The 16,792-nt window shown below is 35.0% G+C and overlaps 1 protein-coding gene across 2 annotated transcripts in view; it reads left to right on the forward strand.

The window, feature by feature from the left end:
• The window catches only part of AFG1L (AFG1 like ATPase), a 69,206-nt gene that overhangs the window by 14,079 nt on the left and 38,335 nt on the right, over positions 1-16,792 (forward strand). For both annotated transcript variants that reach the window (XM_075498497.1, XM_075498498.1), the window contains exons 3-7: positions 4,489-4,540; positions 5,171-5,272; positions 6,802-6,932; positions 12,371-12,470; positions 15,403-15,461. In XM_075498497.1, the coding sequence (XP_075354612.1) occupies positions 4,489-4,540; positions 5,171-5,272; positions 6,802-6,932; positions 12,371-12,470; positions 15,403-15,461 (444 nt within the window). The remainder of the gene's footprint in view (positions 1-4,488; positions 4,541-5,170; positions 5,273-6,801; positions 6,933-12,370; positions 12,471-15,402; positions 15,462-16,792) is intronic.

Consider the following 16,792-nt stretch of genomic DNA (forward strand, 5'->3'; position numbering starts at 1 on the left):
GAAGCCTCTCTCTGTCAGCCTCTTCTGTAGCCTGATGTTCCTTACTTTACTGCCTGATTTCTTCTGAGATAGAATTGCAGAAGTGTCTTCTAAAATAATAGTTATTCCGGAAATAGAAACTTCTTGCTCTTCCGAACCATTACAGGAATGGTCTGCTGTGGTTTTAGTTTTATTCTTCATTGGTCACTTTTTATCTACATAGTTTTATTCACTAAAAATATGGTAAAAGGAGGATTAGGGATCAAATATTTATATCAGATACAATAGAAGCATTTCAGTGTTTATCCGAGAGACTTCCATTATCTCACAGGCCAAAGCTTTCTGAAATCAGTAGCTGAGGGACATATGACACAGCCGTTTCCTTTATGATAATAAAACTATGTATTTTTTTTATGATGTAGATTTTTTGGGGCATCAGCTTAGAATGAATTTGGGGGGAAAAAACAATTGCTGCAAACCAAGTAGGCTTCTGTTTTTCAAAATTATTACTCAAATTTGAACAATGCCTTTGATCTTCAACTTGGTGAAAGCATGGCCTTGTATGTTGAGATATTTTGAGATCCTCTGAAGTTCAAGGCCATAGAGTTTGCATAGATGTTTCAGATCTCTAGCTTTTCAAAATAATACCAATTGGGACATCTTAAGAGTTGTTGAGTTGCTGTACTAATGACTTGACCTCACTTATAATTAAGCTTATTTCATGTTTTGAAAAGAGGTATGAACAATAGTAAACACCATTCAAGACCTTGAAAATGTCTTCAACTACAACAGCAACCAAAAAGGAGGTCTGAAAGAGTGGGAGAAAGCGGCAGATCTGTTAGTGTTTAAAAGAAAATCTACTGTTTGGAGACCTTGCTCTTGAATTTTGCATACTTTAATTAATTGCCATGTATTTTCACCTAAAAGTTTCCCAAATCAGTGTGTAAATATTCCCAGGAAATGAGTTGCTTACTTCTGGTATCTGAGGCAGGGAGTATGGGAGAAGGTGGGAAGACGTTGCACATGATTAAAGATATTTAAGAAAAAATAAGAAGTTGTCAGAATGAAGGAGATGTTTTGACCAATATAATTCCTTAGATGAGGTAGGATATTGATTGATTAAAGTGAAGTTTAAACAAAAAAGAAAAATCTGACATGATAGAATCAAAGCAAGGCATGTAGTTTTGAAACAGAAATGTGTAAAACATTTTGATAGTAGAGGAGAGAATTCTGTAAATCTGGGGACACTAATGTGTGTGTCTTCTCATGGAATTGTAAATATTTTAGCATATGAATGATTTTCAGAGAAAAGTCTTTAAGTCAACTGATCTATAAAAGGAAAAAAGGTTCCTGCTCTAGCATGTCCTGATGATAATGAAACTTGGTGAAGCACTTAAGTTATGCTTTCTTAAGTTATTGCAAAGAATGTTATGGGCATTAAGAAACTTGGAGGACTCAAGGGATTTGACACATTTGTGGTGATGCCCTCATTTGAAAGGGCGTGGTGAGCATTCAAAATATACATTTAAAGATTCCTAAATTCTACCCTTGAAACTCAAATTTTGTGTGTCCCTTAATATCTTTGGTTTTGAACATTTTAAATATTAGCTTTAACATTGTTGATCTTATTATTGTTGCAAAAGCAAATTTGTTATCAACCAATTGAACATGATTATACCGAGACCCCAAATACACCTCAGGATAATATGGAAGCAAGGGTCAAGGACAAGCTCATTCATTTAGTTTTCCTACATCTCCCACTTTTCTTCCTTCCCTCCCTGAAATAAACAAGGCCACCCTTATTTTAGGGTAACTGGAGGATCTTCTGCGTTACATCTGCCTCCTTGTTCTTTTGGAGTGTGTGTTTCAATAGAACCAAGATTAGTCTTCTGCTTTGTTCGACCCCACGTACTGCTGTCTTTCCTGACTGCTTGCTGTGCTCCAAGTTGAGCCAACAACATTGACTGGATTTTATGAGAAATCCTAGTGGAAGTTGCTCTCTTTCTTACACAACTTCCAGGCTTCAGAACATGCATAAGAATAATTTTAAAAAATAATTTAAAAAAATATCCATTTTATGATCATGCAGAATAGCTTGAAACCTGTAGGATGTCTGAGTTTCAGTATTAAAAGTCTACTGATTGAATTTACTTTTTTAAATAAAATGTGTATTAAACCCCCCCCCCCCAAATATAAAAATAAATTCTTAGTGTTATACAACACCTGACAGGATTGAGGAAGTGAGTATCCCAAAAGTGGCAATAGCATCACTTCTGGCAGAAGTGTACGAAAGACAATTTTGTTTGGAAGTAAAATATTTCCTACAAATTTCTTCAGTTGCTCAAAGAGGATAAGAGTTTTTCTGGCATTTGATTTGCTTTTAGAGATGATCAGCTTCAGCAAATGTGTTCGAAAGTGCCACAATGTCCATCCATTTTTTTTTTCCCCAAAGCAATTAGATATCACTGAAAAATTGCTGTCTTCACGAAAAACTAATTCAATTTTTTAAATGAAACAGAAGTTGATTTAGACTTTTATGGAGCCCAAGCCATTATATTTGTTTCCTTCAGCCAAAACCCCACCTTTTTCTCCAACATGTTTTCTCAAAATGGTAAGTATTGGAGTGAGAATAAAATATGCCTAAAAAGACGAACTTCAAGATGGTTAAATGTGATTAATAAACACTTTACAATGAAAAAAAAAAAGGTATAAAATGTAGGCATTACTAATTATTCTGGTTATATAACCTTTACAAAGACAGGTAAAGCAGTACTCTAAACATTGATTTGTTTTTCTAGCTTTGTGTCATTCCTTGTGAAACTTCAAATCACATTAATACAGCCTTTTAATGTAATAAATTTAATGTGGTAGTGTTTTGTCTTGTTAAAATCACTGTTGTTAATCTCAAATTAAAAATAAAGAAATTCCTATGAAAGTCTCTCTCATTAGGATTTTTTTCCATTTCTCCTTTCTTGGCTGTGTAACTTTGAGCATGAGTAGTTTTAATGAGTGCAAGCTCTTAAAAAGTACACGCTGAAAAATGTTCGTCAATTAAATTGTCTTGCAATGCTTTCAGAGCACTAGCAAATAGTTGCAGCCTTGTCTATTAATGGAACGGATTCAGAACATCTGAAACCCTGTTCAGCCACAGATTGATTATACAAATTTTTGATTATTCTATGAATATAGCTCTAAATTAAATCTATAAGTGGGTCTATATAAGAGCTATGCTTGTGTATTTTCTGAAGAAACTGGTACTATAGACCTGAGACATTATCTATCTACCTTTTGGTCATATATTTTCTTTCATATTTAATTAGCGTTTTGCTGCTGACTCCCTCATTTCTTTAACATGGCACTGTATTTTGAAAAGTGCTTTAGATTCAAGTTGTTTAGCAATTACCCAGCTCCAAATGAGACCACACGGTTGCAATTTTAATTTTCCTCAGTTTTGGCTCAGCTTATAGAACTCTGAAAGTGGAGCACTTTAAAATAACCAAATACTCTTCTGCAGTGTTTTTGTGGATGTCAATTCAGTTTCATGGATTTGATGAGAATTTTGTTAATATTTTCAGTTTTTTAGAAAGTGTTTCTTTTTAAAATTATACTTGGAAGTGGCTATGCACAATACTGGAGGGGGAAGGGGGGAACTGTTTCAAATTGAAAGTCTTTATGTTATTGCAAGTTTTTCCATAAAAATATATATTGGAATAAAATAGAATAAACCATCAGGTGTCATAACATATGTCCTGAGTAATATTAAGAGATTAAAAATTCTTAAGCAGTATTCATTCAAGATAAACATGTCACCTGAGAAAATGATTAATAAAAGGCATACTTTGAAAATAACCTTTTTTTAATATACATACATACACATATACACACACGTGTGTATATGTATATATTTTTACTGTTACTCCATTGATTTTAATCATGTTTAAACCAGAGACGATTCTGCTTTTAAGATTCAAAGTGGAGAGAAAGGGGACCTACAATGCTCACAGGCTTTGCAATACTGATTTTCAAAATCATAATGGTTTATTTCTTAAGCAGAGCTGCTTTAATAGGTATATAGTGCATATATCTATGAATACTACCATACTGCCTAATTTTATATCCTTTTTCCTAGGACTGTTTGTTCAAATGGCTTAATGAGGAAAAGGATTTGTTTTGATGATGGTGGATTGGGAAACATTTAATCATTTTATATGTGTTCTGGTAAAACGGCATGTGTACTAGGACTGGGGATGGGGATATTTTGACAATGATCTAAAAATAAAACCAAACCCCAAACCCTGTGTGTGTGTTTGGCCTCTTTTATAGAATTCGCACAAATACAACGTTAAGATTGCTTACCAGCGCTGAGCTAATGATTTATTCAAGGTTACACTTTGCTAGCTAGTGCTACTTTGATGGTGAAGTGTAGCTACTTTCTTACTTTACCACAGCAATGTGCTTGCTTTTATTTTACTGCCTATTTGTATTTATTCTTTTTCTCTTGATTTGCAGCTCTTTGCAAAAAACAAACCTCCAAAAGGTCTTTATGTCTATGGAGATGTTGGTAAGTTTCAGTTGCATCAATTCCAATGGGATTTTCTCTAAATGCATGTTTATTCAAATTCTGAAGTGTCTAAAAGCTTTATGTTTATGTAGCATTATTGCTTTAATGAATTTTCCAGGATTAGTTTTCTTCCACGTTATGATGTTATTTAACACAATTATACTCTGAATTCTGGAAGCTGTTGGATTGGACTGCATTACCATGTGTAGTTTTTGTCAGCGTTACCCACTCACTAATACTTAAGAATGCAATTTAAGAATTTGGGAAGTAATTGAGGGGGCCACGGAGAGAATTTATGTATTCAAATGGCAACAATGCAGCATGAAAACATATTTTTCAAAAGAAAATACTAAGGATGTTTTCTGGATGCCTGTGGAGCCATTTGTGCAACCTTTGGGCCATCTCCGTATGGATCAAAATTTTAAAACAGAAAAATTAAAATGCAGTTGTTCCAAATTTTTGAACAGAAAATATAACTGTTCTTCACAAACAGTCTGGTCTTGTACTTATTCTGTGGAAGAGTATAGTTTCATTAGTTCAAAGCTAATGAACAATCATTATTGTAATCAGTACGTACTGTTCTTAAATTAACTACCTGTTGGGTGTTTTTTTTTTGTTTTTTATTTGAAGGCACAGGAAAGACAATGGTGATGGACATGTTCTATTCTCACTTAGAAGTAGAAAGGAAAAAGAGAGTCCATTTTCATGGCTTCATGCTAGATGTACACCAGAGTAAGTGCAGACACAGGTATTTACAAGAATTTTATGAAATACGATACCTATTAAAAAGTCTGTCTCATTCTCATATTCATATTAATCAGCGTAACTTTATTTAAGTATTTAAGCAAAAAAAGTAAAAAATAGGAGAGAAGTTGAAGGATTTTAGCATTGTCTGTCATACCAGGGTAGATAATAGTTGCAAATTATTTCTCAAGTATCTTTTCTCAAAGATTTTGTATACCTGATTGTACAGAAAACTTGGGTGTATATTTAGGATGAAATCCTTAACTAAATGTTCTCCAGTTACCAGTTAGCTTACGTGCAATCTGAAGAAGGCAATTGCTAAAACTGAAACAGTAAAGGTTAAATTCAATCCGCATTTTGAATAAGCAATGACTAAATCAGGTATAAATGGCAAGGAGAATGAGAACTGTCCTGGTTGACAAACTTAGTAATACTATCAGTAATTTAGAGAAAAAAATAATAGGAGGAAGGTCATCCTAAGTTTCAGAAAATTTTCTGACAGGGTGAATAAGGCACTTCGTTTTGATGGAGATACTGTTTTAGGTATTTTAAGATTTGCCTCTGTTTCGAAATTCTATGACCTTAAAATACTGTGAACTTGTTAAATTATCCTGTAATTTACAAGTATTGTGACAGCTGCATTTTTCTTGGGAAGCTTTTATTGGTCTAAACAACTTCTGCCACTTTTAGTGCCCTCTTTTCTGTCATCATTGGGTCACCATTGAGATTTTCTGTTGCCATTTCTTGTCGTTTGTGCTTAATCTTAACAAAGGTAGCTTCTTACTGCAGGAAATTTGTTTTCAGAGTATTTGTTTTATAGTTTTAGAGTGTTTTATAGTCAGATGGAATACAATTCATGAGACAGTAAAGTATGGATGTAATAATCTTTGTGCCAGTATCATCATCTTTACATTTTAAAATATAACTGTGCTGCTAGCACACATAACTGTGTCTAGACACAGACAACTAGACACATAGACACACAACAGACACACAACAGTGTGTCTAGACACACAACACTAGACACATAACTGTGTCTGAGTTCTTTTAACTAAATGCATTCTAGGTATACCTTCAGAGCATGCAATGCACAGAGCTGTGCCATTGATTTGTAAACACCGTAAAGGTTTTTCATACTCAGAGAGAAGATTAAGACAGAAAACGCCAAATTACAAAGTGAAACTGAAACTAAGGTCATGAATTGGAGCAAGATAAAACTATAATTGATATCAGTTTTTAAAATATAAAGTATAAGTGCATAGCATTCAAGGGTTCTTTGATTTTTGTTTTACGTATTTCTAAACAACAAAATATGAATTGCAGAATTTGTGAGCTTTTAATAGTTGCCTGGATGTGGCTGAAAACTGTTTTGCCCTCTTGAAATTGGACTAAATTTGAAGCTTTCTTATTTTTACTGGACTGGGTTACTTTTTATTTGGTAGGTAAATAATTTTGTTCTCCCTATCTTAAGAAAAAGAAATAAGATATATTTGTTCTTTTCTGTTTTATCAACTCAGGAATACATCGCCTTAAGCAGAGCTTGCCAAAAAGAAAGGCAGGATTTATGGCCAAATCATATGACCCAATTGCACCAGTAGCAGAGGAAATAAGTGAAGAGGCTGCTCTCTTATGTTTTGATGAATTTCAGGTAAGAAGTCAGAGATTACTTCTTCGCTTCAAGGGAAACTTCATAAAATTACTTTTAATCTTAAAATATGATACTTGTTATTGCTAATATGGTATTTGAATCACTGGCCAGTAGCGAACTGTAGAAGTTGAAGAGTAGAAGTAATTTCACAGTTTTGAAGATTGTGGTTTTTTTTTTTTCCCAGGAGATAGGATGCAAATTGGCGGTGTAAGTACCCTTATAGTGCTTTCATTTACCAGTCTAGTTACTGGTCATACAAGAGGGTATTAGGGTTTGGTGAGAGGCTCATGAGTACTTCAGGGCAGGGACCGTCATCCTATACTGAGTCTGTACAATGCCCAGGAGAGTAGTCGCCTGATACTTGCTCGCCATGCCTGGTCTTTGCTATAGTTCATATAATGCAACAAAATTGTCTCAGTGTGATTAAGGACGTGGAAATAACATGTCAAATTCAACCTAAATTCTTTCCTAGAGTTACTGGAGCCTTTGGCATGGCAGTGCCAGATTATATCAACGTAACTAACATTTGAAGAAACTTTTATTGAATTAAATGTGAAAATTAAAAATAAACTCATAAAATGATCTTTGTCCAAGCTAACTTGGTTGTTTCGTTTGTTTTACACAGCTTGTGAATTTTGTTTTAAGGGCACGTCACAAATTTAAATGTAGAATTGCTTTATAAAAATTTTTGGGAGAGAGGCTAGAGGTTATTTGGCAGCTCTAATCAGCTGAGATTTTTTTAATTCAGAGAGAAAATGCAGAGCAAGGTAAGAACAGATCTGTGTTAGTTCTCAAATCACAAATAGTAGAAGAATAATCTATTAATTGTAAATTGTGCTATGCTCTTAAATTAATACATTACTGAAATGGATAGAGCAATTTATATCTCCTAGCTATTATTTTACAAGCCTGCGTGCCCAAGAAAATAACCAGTTTATGATCAGCTCCCATGAAGGGGATTTTTGTAGCTGTAAAGTAGTAGGTGTTCTTGTTTTAAGGTACTCTTGCATTTTTTGACAAGGGGTAGTCCTTTGATCAGAATGTTTCAGAATGTGTGGGGTCATTGCAATTGGTGCTGCTTGATCACTTAAATTGTGCTTTATCTAGTGAATATGAATGCTGGGCTTCCAAAACTTGCAGTATAAAATCTAAATACAGAGACAGTTGTATTTACACTATGAAGAAATGGGAAGGTTTGGAGAGGGCAGGGAGGAGTGTTAACTGTCATGACATCAAATGCTCAAAAGGTAGAAAGAGGCATCTTTGCTGTACCGTGTATTAGTGTAAATACCTGCTTTTCTGTATAAATGCCCACTGCTTTCCTATCCTGGCGTTGCTGTGTTTCCAGACTGTCTGTCATGTTTCCACATTTTAAGGGGAGAGACTCTAGTGTTTTTTGTTTCCAAATTGATTGCCTGCTCCCCCTGCTGACTTGCTTGAGGTACATCAATCACTTCAGTTGTAAAAATCACCTGTTTTTGTCGGTGAGTCACAGTTGGGAAAGTAATACCAGAACTATGCTTTAAAATGTGTATCTAAGCCTTTGCATTCTTATGTGAATTTTAAAAATTTACTTGTTTTGGGTGTACTAATGTTCTAAATTAACAGATTTCTGAACAGCTGGATTTCTTGACTGATTTTCTGTAGCATGGAACGCTATGCAGGCTTTGCTTGCTGAAGAGGAGTCCCAGCTTTCTGAAATTTCGCAAAAGGCACTGAATTTGGGATAAGAAACCTTCTGCTTAAATAGTCATAAAGAAGTGCAGTGACTGGAAGAGCAGCTCACATGGTGACACAATTAACATTGATAATAAGGAGCCATAGCTAATTCAGGATGTTTGCAGCTCATTTCCCCAGTGGAGATAATGGCTAGATTTCACTGCAGTCTGATTCACTCATACTTAAAGAATTGCTAGATTAAAATGAAACTGGAAGGAGCCAGAGACTCAGAACATACACTGCTCTGACTTGCAGACAAAGCTACTGTCAGCTTTGACACGTCAAGTTGAAAGTCAAGTTGGGTCTATACTACTTTGGCAAAATACTTATGTGTGGAGGAAACATCAGAAAACTATTGAGATTTACTTGAAATGCTTTGGGTTGTTTTCAAATACCTGTTGGAAAAAAGGAGAGTAAGCTGAAATTATTTATTTATTTGTTTATCTTAAGATCCGACACACTGACGAGTGATACGGTAACAGGGACAGAAAAAAGTATTGTTAATGCTCATATTTCGGAGGAAACCAAATGCAGAACTTCAAAAGACAAAAGCGTTGCTGAGGTTGCATGTTCATCTTTGACAGTGGGCTAAAGCAAAACAGAAATACTCTGAAGTGAATCTTCTTGCAAAGCCTAGCAAACTGTCGAACAAGCGGAGAGTTGACTAATTGATGTAGAAAAATAATTCAGAACTTTTAAAAGTAGTTTTGTGTGTTCCAAAATATTGTCATATTAAAAAAAAAATTACTGTGTCTTAAATGTTTATTTTTGCAAATACTGTGTGATCGCCAGGACCTTAGTGATGGCACTAAGCTTCTGAATTTGTCCATTCTGAAGCAGGTTTTTCATCAGCATTTGCCTGAGCCACAGGCTCTTGGTTTATTAAAGCTTTGCTACTTCTTACTGATCTTTGTCATACAGTTTACTGTCAATATTAAAGTCTTTTTTTTTTTTTAATTGTGAAAGTCTTAAGCCATTCTAAAAATGTGTCCTCATTTTGAAGAAAAACCCTAGAATTAAGCCATTTTTAAGTATAATTTTGATGTTTCAGAACACAGAGGTTGGCCAATAAAAAGGCACTAGTTATTGTTTAGTGATCAAATAACTATACGCAGGTAATTAGAAGCTCTAATTTTGATGTGTGACTGTAACCTATGTTAGTATTGATAATGAAAACAGAATTCCTGCTTCTTGGCAAGCTGGATGATCATACAGTGTTAGTCTTTATATATACCACGGGTACCACTTGGACTTAAAGCAAACTACAATTTAGGGAGTTTTTACTAACCTGCATGCTATTAAAAGCCTCTAATAAAAATTAGGCTCTTATTTTTGTGCTAATACTAATTACTGATAATACATGCTTATGTTTGTCATTCATTACGTGGAACTGTACCAATCAGTGGATGACTGAGTCTCAGGCACTTACACATGTAAATTAACTATTAGTCTAGTGTTTTTTCTTTTTTTCTCTTTTCTTTCTTTTTTTTTTTTTTTAGTGAGTCATAATGGAAAGCAGCACTAGGTCATAAAAATCTTTTCTCTTAAATGCTAATGAAATTTCTCCATTCTCTCCATTAGCAGGCTCTCCTTATTGGTAATTTGTAGCCTTTGCTTTTGTTCCCTGTTGCAATGCTGGATACAGTAAAAAACATGAGAAACGACAATGCTTTAGTTACTGTCTTCTACCTGCTTTACCTTGTAGAAATTTTCTGTCTTTCTCAAGCTGTATTAGATAAAAAGAGCTCATATTTGCATCCCAGTTCTCAAAATGGCTCTTGCTTTTTGACAGAACTTTCGAGAGTTTTTTTTTTTTTTTTGTAATGGAGTTGAAAACATCAGAATTCCGCATCAAATAACATTTCTCATTAACAAGAGAATGTTGCTGTTTTCTTTTATGTGAGCATTAATATTCTTTCCGTCCCTGTTTTCTAAAGGTAGCATGCCTTCTAGCATTTTTAAACAAAAAAGTTTGTAACAAAATGATTTATATAATACATTTTTAAAACTTGGCTATTAGGTTTACTTTGTGATACAAGAAATTCAGTTACCCCTAAAATGTATATATATACTGATTCCTTGTGTGTCTTGTTTTTTAGTAACAGGGAAAGTTCCTAAATGTTAGTATTCAGAAGAAATAAATTATTGATAAGTGGGTGCATAAGCAGATATATTAGACATATAGTACAATAGTGAATTACTACATGCTTTTTGGAATATCAGATCTTAGTGATCAGGGATGTGCAAATCTGAGGGGTGTGTACTGACTGTGTAAAAGTTTGTTTTTGAAAAAGGAAAACAAAATCCATATTAATGCATTCCATAGAACTAATTAGAAAAAAGCTTTGGAAGAAGGAAATTGGTGTTCACATATGGTTCCTTATGAACATTATTGCTTCCAAACTAGCTGTCAGAAATGTAACCTAAGTCTTTCACTGTCTCTAGTGTAGAATTCAATTTTCTTGCTGCCCAGAATTTAGAAATGGGATGATGATGTGGTGGGGTGGGGTGGTGGTGGATTAGAGAAAAAAATTATATTGGTTAAAGTCTTTCTGTAGATGTATTACTATCACAACATACACATCTAAACTGGTGAAAGCGTAGCAATCTGTCAATCTGTTGTGTAATGAGTGCATATAACTCTCAGCATGCCACCTCTTTTTTATTTCCTCAGAATTGGGGTCTGTTTTGGTAAGTCAAAGTGCAACAAGTGTCTATATAATAATCAAAGCGAATGCAGGAGAAACAAGTGTAACGATAATAAAGATGGTTTACTTACTAGGATTGCTGATCTCAGCTGGTGAACTCCTGTAAAATATAAATTGCTGTTCTAACAGTGGGCTTTTTTCAGAGAAATTTATTACATTTTTTTCATTTGTACAGAGTGGATTGTGTTTCCTTTTATTTCTTGGTACTGTAAAGCAAGTTCGTTAAGCTGAACTTAGATATTTAAAAAAATTACTTTATGGCTTATTTTTCAGTCTTCCCCCCCTCCCGGCCCCCCCCCCCAGCATCACTTGTCCCACCCATTTTTATTTTTTATTCGTGTTTTGTGCCTGAAGGTTAGAAGAGGCTGACTGTGCTGGAAGTGACTGCCGTGCCTTTTGATTATTCATGGACAGTAATAGAAGGCACTTAAAAAGAACAATGAAATTGCTTATTTTTGTGATGGGCCATCTGTTGAATTGTTTTTTGCAACAATCACACAATAGTATCTATGTCATATCATTCTATTTTCAACAGCAGCTGATTATGTATAGTTGGCTACTTGTCTTTATTTCTGAAGTCCCATGACCATTTAAATTCACCTCTGCAAACCTTTGCCTCAAAGGTAATAGAAATGTAAAACAGCCGGTGTGTATTTTCTTTCTGTCTTCTGTTTTTTTCATGTTGTTTCTAATTAATTAGGCCTCTTAAATGTTTAGGTCTGTTTTCTGTGTCTCCCACCTGTAGTTTTATAATAGAAGTTAACACGGAATCATTTAGCAATTGGTAAAGAAATGGTGGAGTTCCGCAATAAAGAGTGGGCAAGTTTTGAAAGACTGTGGTACATTCACTGCTTATTAATTATCCCTTTTATTTTTTTCTCACCAAGCAATAATTAGAATCTTTCTCCATGGCTTTCACTAACAAGCATTTTTCCTAGCTACAAAGCCACTTGCAGATCTATTGCGGCAGAAGCTGAAAGCGAGATAAAACAAATGTGTTGTCTTCTACAGGTCACCGACATTGCTGATGCCATGATTCTGAAGCAGCTTTTTGAAAATCTGTTCCAAAATGGAGTTGTCGTTGTGGCAACATCTAACAGGCCTCCAGAAGGTAAAAACAAACATGCTACTGGTATTGTTCCAATACAATGAATCTCAGTATCTTACAAAACAATAGTATTAAATTCATATAGTATTTCATACTAATAACCTCTCTAGTCTTCAAGAATCTGAGATATTCCAATTTGTCGCGGGTTTTTTGCGTTCGTAAGGAAGAAAGGTTTTTCACTGTCTTACTCCTCTTTTCTCTCAAAGTCAAGGTGTTCCTCCGCCCATCTCCCCCCAAATCCTTCTGTGTTTTCTGATCTTCTCTACTCTATCCAAACTAGTGGGAGGGTATTTGGGTACAGGGGAGTTGAGGAGGGGTGAAATATCGCCTCTGTTTTGGATGTATTCCAGGGTAGTAAAAGATTGTATTCTGCAGAAGAGAGGGGAAATGAGAGTACATTCCTTCCCGGTTTCTAACTCGGAAACTTGCAGACTTGATCCACCAGCTCAAAGGAGGACCCCTTATCAGGATGCCACTCTCATAGCCTGGTTTGAGGTTACTCATAGTGAATTACTTAGGTGGAGAATTGTTTCCATTTCTAACAATATTTTTAAATAGAGAGTGAGTAGCTAGGTAGATCCTTCTATGAAGTCCCCAAATCTGTATGGGTTTTAACCAAGCAGTAATTGCAATTTTTTTGTAGAGGAGAAAAATGGCTGTTATAGTGTAGCATTAGCAGTTAGCATAATGCATAATTTCTATGCAACTTTTATAACACTTTAGATTGATTAATTTCAAATGTTTGCAAAAAATACTGAAGTGTTACAGTATTAACTGTAACTACCAGTTAATTTTTCTACCCAAATTAATTGGGTAAAAGAGAATCACTGAAGATTTACAATGCACTTTATCTTAAAAAAAAAAAAAGAGAAGAAAACATTCAAATGTTTTTACTAGAGGAGTAAATAATTTCCCATTGGTTTATTTTCCTTGTTTGAGCAAATAAGATGAAATCATAACTACTGTAGTTGGGTTAACTACAGATTAACTGGACGCTGGTGCTTTACTCAGTTGGGAACTATCCTTGTGTTTTTTTGAAGCACTACTCTTTAGAGTTCAGGGGAGATTTTCATCATAACTTGGGGATTGTATCCCACATCTTAAATTGAGATGTCGATTTGTGACCATTATTGTCGGATGGGTGTTTTTTAATACATATTAAGTCACTGTGTCAACCTGAAAGACATCCACTTGTACTAGCTTCCCAACAGAGAATGTCAAGAATGGTGTCTCCAGAGCTGAGTTATTTTGCAGTCCAGATGTTGGTCAATGCCTGTCTCTTCTTCCCTTCTCACTACTCCTGCATGCTCATGGTGTGTGTCTGAAATCCTCCTGCAGGAAAGAGAGTTGGGTTAGTGTAGTATGCTGCATCAAGGTTTAAGACTGAATTGAGAGACTTGTTTCTTGCAGATACAAAGGGGAAAAGCCGTTTGTTCATTAGAGAGCAGATGTACCCAGCTGCTGACCATTAGTGATATGCTTAACCATATTAAACTTCTGCCCCAGGGGAATATGAGGGGAAATACCGAGGTGCAGTGTTTGAGGAATCGTGGCTTCATTTCTCCACCAAAATTACTGTTTATTTTTCTCATCCTCACAAAACAGAGACATAATACAAAACTCACAGCCTTACTAACTAGAAGTACTAACAGAAGTAGCTGTCTTATAGTACCATTACATGTTCACTAATTTTTGCAAGTAAATATGCAGTTGGTTGCTGTTTTAACAAATGTATAGCTATCATGATTTGCAGAGTTATGAACTTTGTTAGTACATACAACTTTGTTAGTAATTAGCGTGTGGAATCGCCTTCACTGATAATTTTCCTAAATGTTTCTGTGTACGTATCGAATTTTGTGAAAACCATTTTGTAGGTATCCTGTTGGTTTCTCATGCATACTGTATCTTCTGTCCATCATGAGGTGTTGGTAGACCATAAAAGCTTTAGCCTAGTTGTAGCCTTCAGGCATTATGGGGAATATAGGTGGTATCAACCTGGCATGGTCTTCACAGGGAATTTTTTGTGACATCTCTGCCAGGTGTCTGTATTCTCTTATTTATTCCTTCTGTTGATCATAGGTGCTGTACTGCCTTTTTATAAGGCTTCCTAATATTAATGAAAAAGAGCAGCCCATCTTACAGTTTAAGTGATAACATTTTCAATGAACGTGTTGGGCAGTTGGATAGTTTCCAGAAAACAGAACTTTATGCTGTATAAAATATAGAGATAAATAAGATATAAAATGCTGCTTCACAGTTTGTTTTTATAATCTGTCTTTTGTTTGAGTGCAGACTTGCATTTTGTTACATAACACTCTCATTTTTTTAAATTCAGTTGTATTTTTAGCAACTTTGCATAAGTTTACATATTCATTTAATTTTCTTTCTTTTTTTTTTTGCCTTAGGGATGACCCTTTTTCTGGCTTTGGAAAAGGGAGTGTACCTGGTAGAATTGCTAGAAGATAAAGTGTACCACAGTACACTGAATAAGAACGATACTAACTTTCTAAACTCAAATAGTGTATTTTTAGTTTACATTGGGTTTTTCCTCTCTGCCAAATACTTGGGACTTAGTGTAGTTTTGGCCTTACAATCATACCAATGTATACCCAGCATTACAATCCTTTTTTATATCCTTACTTTAAAACAGATGCTGGTCTTATTTCTTCTGCTAAAATCAGTTATATGTTGTTAGAGATTTAAGTCATCTTTCACTCTCTGCCTTTTTCAGACTTTCTCAGGATGTTCCTTTCTTCCTTAAGAACGTATTGAATTTTCATACAGCAAAAGAAGATAAATCAATTTCAGCTCTCCTTTTCCGCCTTTTGTTCCTCCTCTCTCTAGCAACACCGAGTTTTATTTGCCAGACTAAAAGACAAGCTGACATTGTTATTAAGACTAAGTAGCAAAATGGTACTGATTTCCTTTCTTTCAGATCTCTATAAAAATGGTCTTCAGAGAGCTAATTTTGTACCATTCATTGCTGTGCTGAAGGTAAGAAGAGTCACTTGTTAAACGCTTTTCAATTTCGCATGCTGTATTAATAAATTAGAGATTTGTACGGGATTGCTTTGATACTCATTTCCAGATAAGATGTATATGCTTTAATTGTTTGGGGCAAAAATAATTGAAGGTAAGGCAAAAAGGAACTCTTCCTCTCTAGAATTAACATGTCTTGAAAGCTGGACATTTTTAGTATGACAGAAAGTTACGTTTTTGACTAAGGTAGCAGAATTTGTTTGTTTGGATAGGATTTTTCTTATTGGTGTGTATATGCCATGTTACATAGTATTCCTCTAACAGTTATACTGTGGTGTAATTGTGGAGATCTTACATTTATTATGCTACAAAAACCTGGTGTTCCTTTGGTGTAAGGAAAGTAGTTTTTGGTATGTACCCCTCAATTACCTTGTTTCTGGGGGGTCTTTCTCATGTGTAAGTGGTTTTCTGAATGGGTATTTGTGAGGCTTCACGTGATGTTCAACAAGCAGCAGTTCTGAAGCAAGCTTCCCGGGGTCTGCATGTTGTGGTGTGGCAGGCCGTAAACTATAGTTGCTTCATTTAGATTAAAAAATGGAGCATCCTTTTGCGATGTGAATAATATCATCAGTGCTTATTTTGCTATTAAAAAGAACATATGCTGAACTCACACGTTTAAGTTCTGGGCAAGTCACAGCTATTTTTTAATTCACAAGCTATGATTGTATTGGCATGTTATTGAGGGTTAGCATACAGCTCCTGTGTTCTGCTCCACCTGGATTGACAGGACATGTAAAATGGAAATAACAGCACTTCCCTACCTCACGAAAGTATTGCCAGCATAAATACATAAATAATGTTAACTATATCAATATTTAAGATAAAAGAAAGGTAAGGTAGAGTTTAGAGTAGGTTTGGCTTAGTGAGAAGAAATTTGGAATTGCTGAATAGATACATTGGTTGGATGTTTCTGTTAAGATGGTCAGCAATAAAGCAGTTGACAGTGCCTTGGGTTTTCAGTGGGGCATTTTCAAATCGTAAGACTGCTTAATTGCCTGAGCACCTTTGAAAATCCCATCTAACGTTGACATTTGAGCACTTACCAGGTTTCACAGTTAATATGCCAGACATGAATGTGGTGCTCCTATGTATCTCAGAACGGCTGTGTATAAAATCAGGGAGGTTACCAGTGGAAGTGCTTCTTACCTGGATGGCTTTAGAAAAGTAAGAAACATAAAAATAAATGAGCAACCACTTCCACTTCAGATTCTTGAAAAGGGTTTATTCTGTACCTGACTGCATTGGATGCAGGAGCGGTCCTGATCATAGAGCATTTTCAAGGATAG

The sequence above is a fragment of the Mycteria americana genome, chromosome 3 (assembly GCF_035582795.1).
Source record: "Mycteria americana isolate JAX WOST 10 ecotype Jacksonville Zoo and Gardens chromosome 3, USCA_MyAme_1.0, whole genome shotgun sequence".
Classification (NCBI taxonomy): Eukaryota; Metazoa; Chordata; class Aves; order Ciconiiformes; family Ciconiidae; genus Mycteria; species Mycteria americana.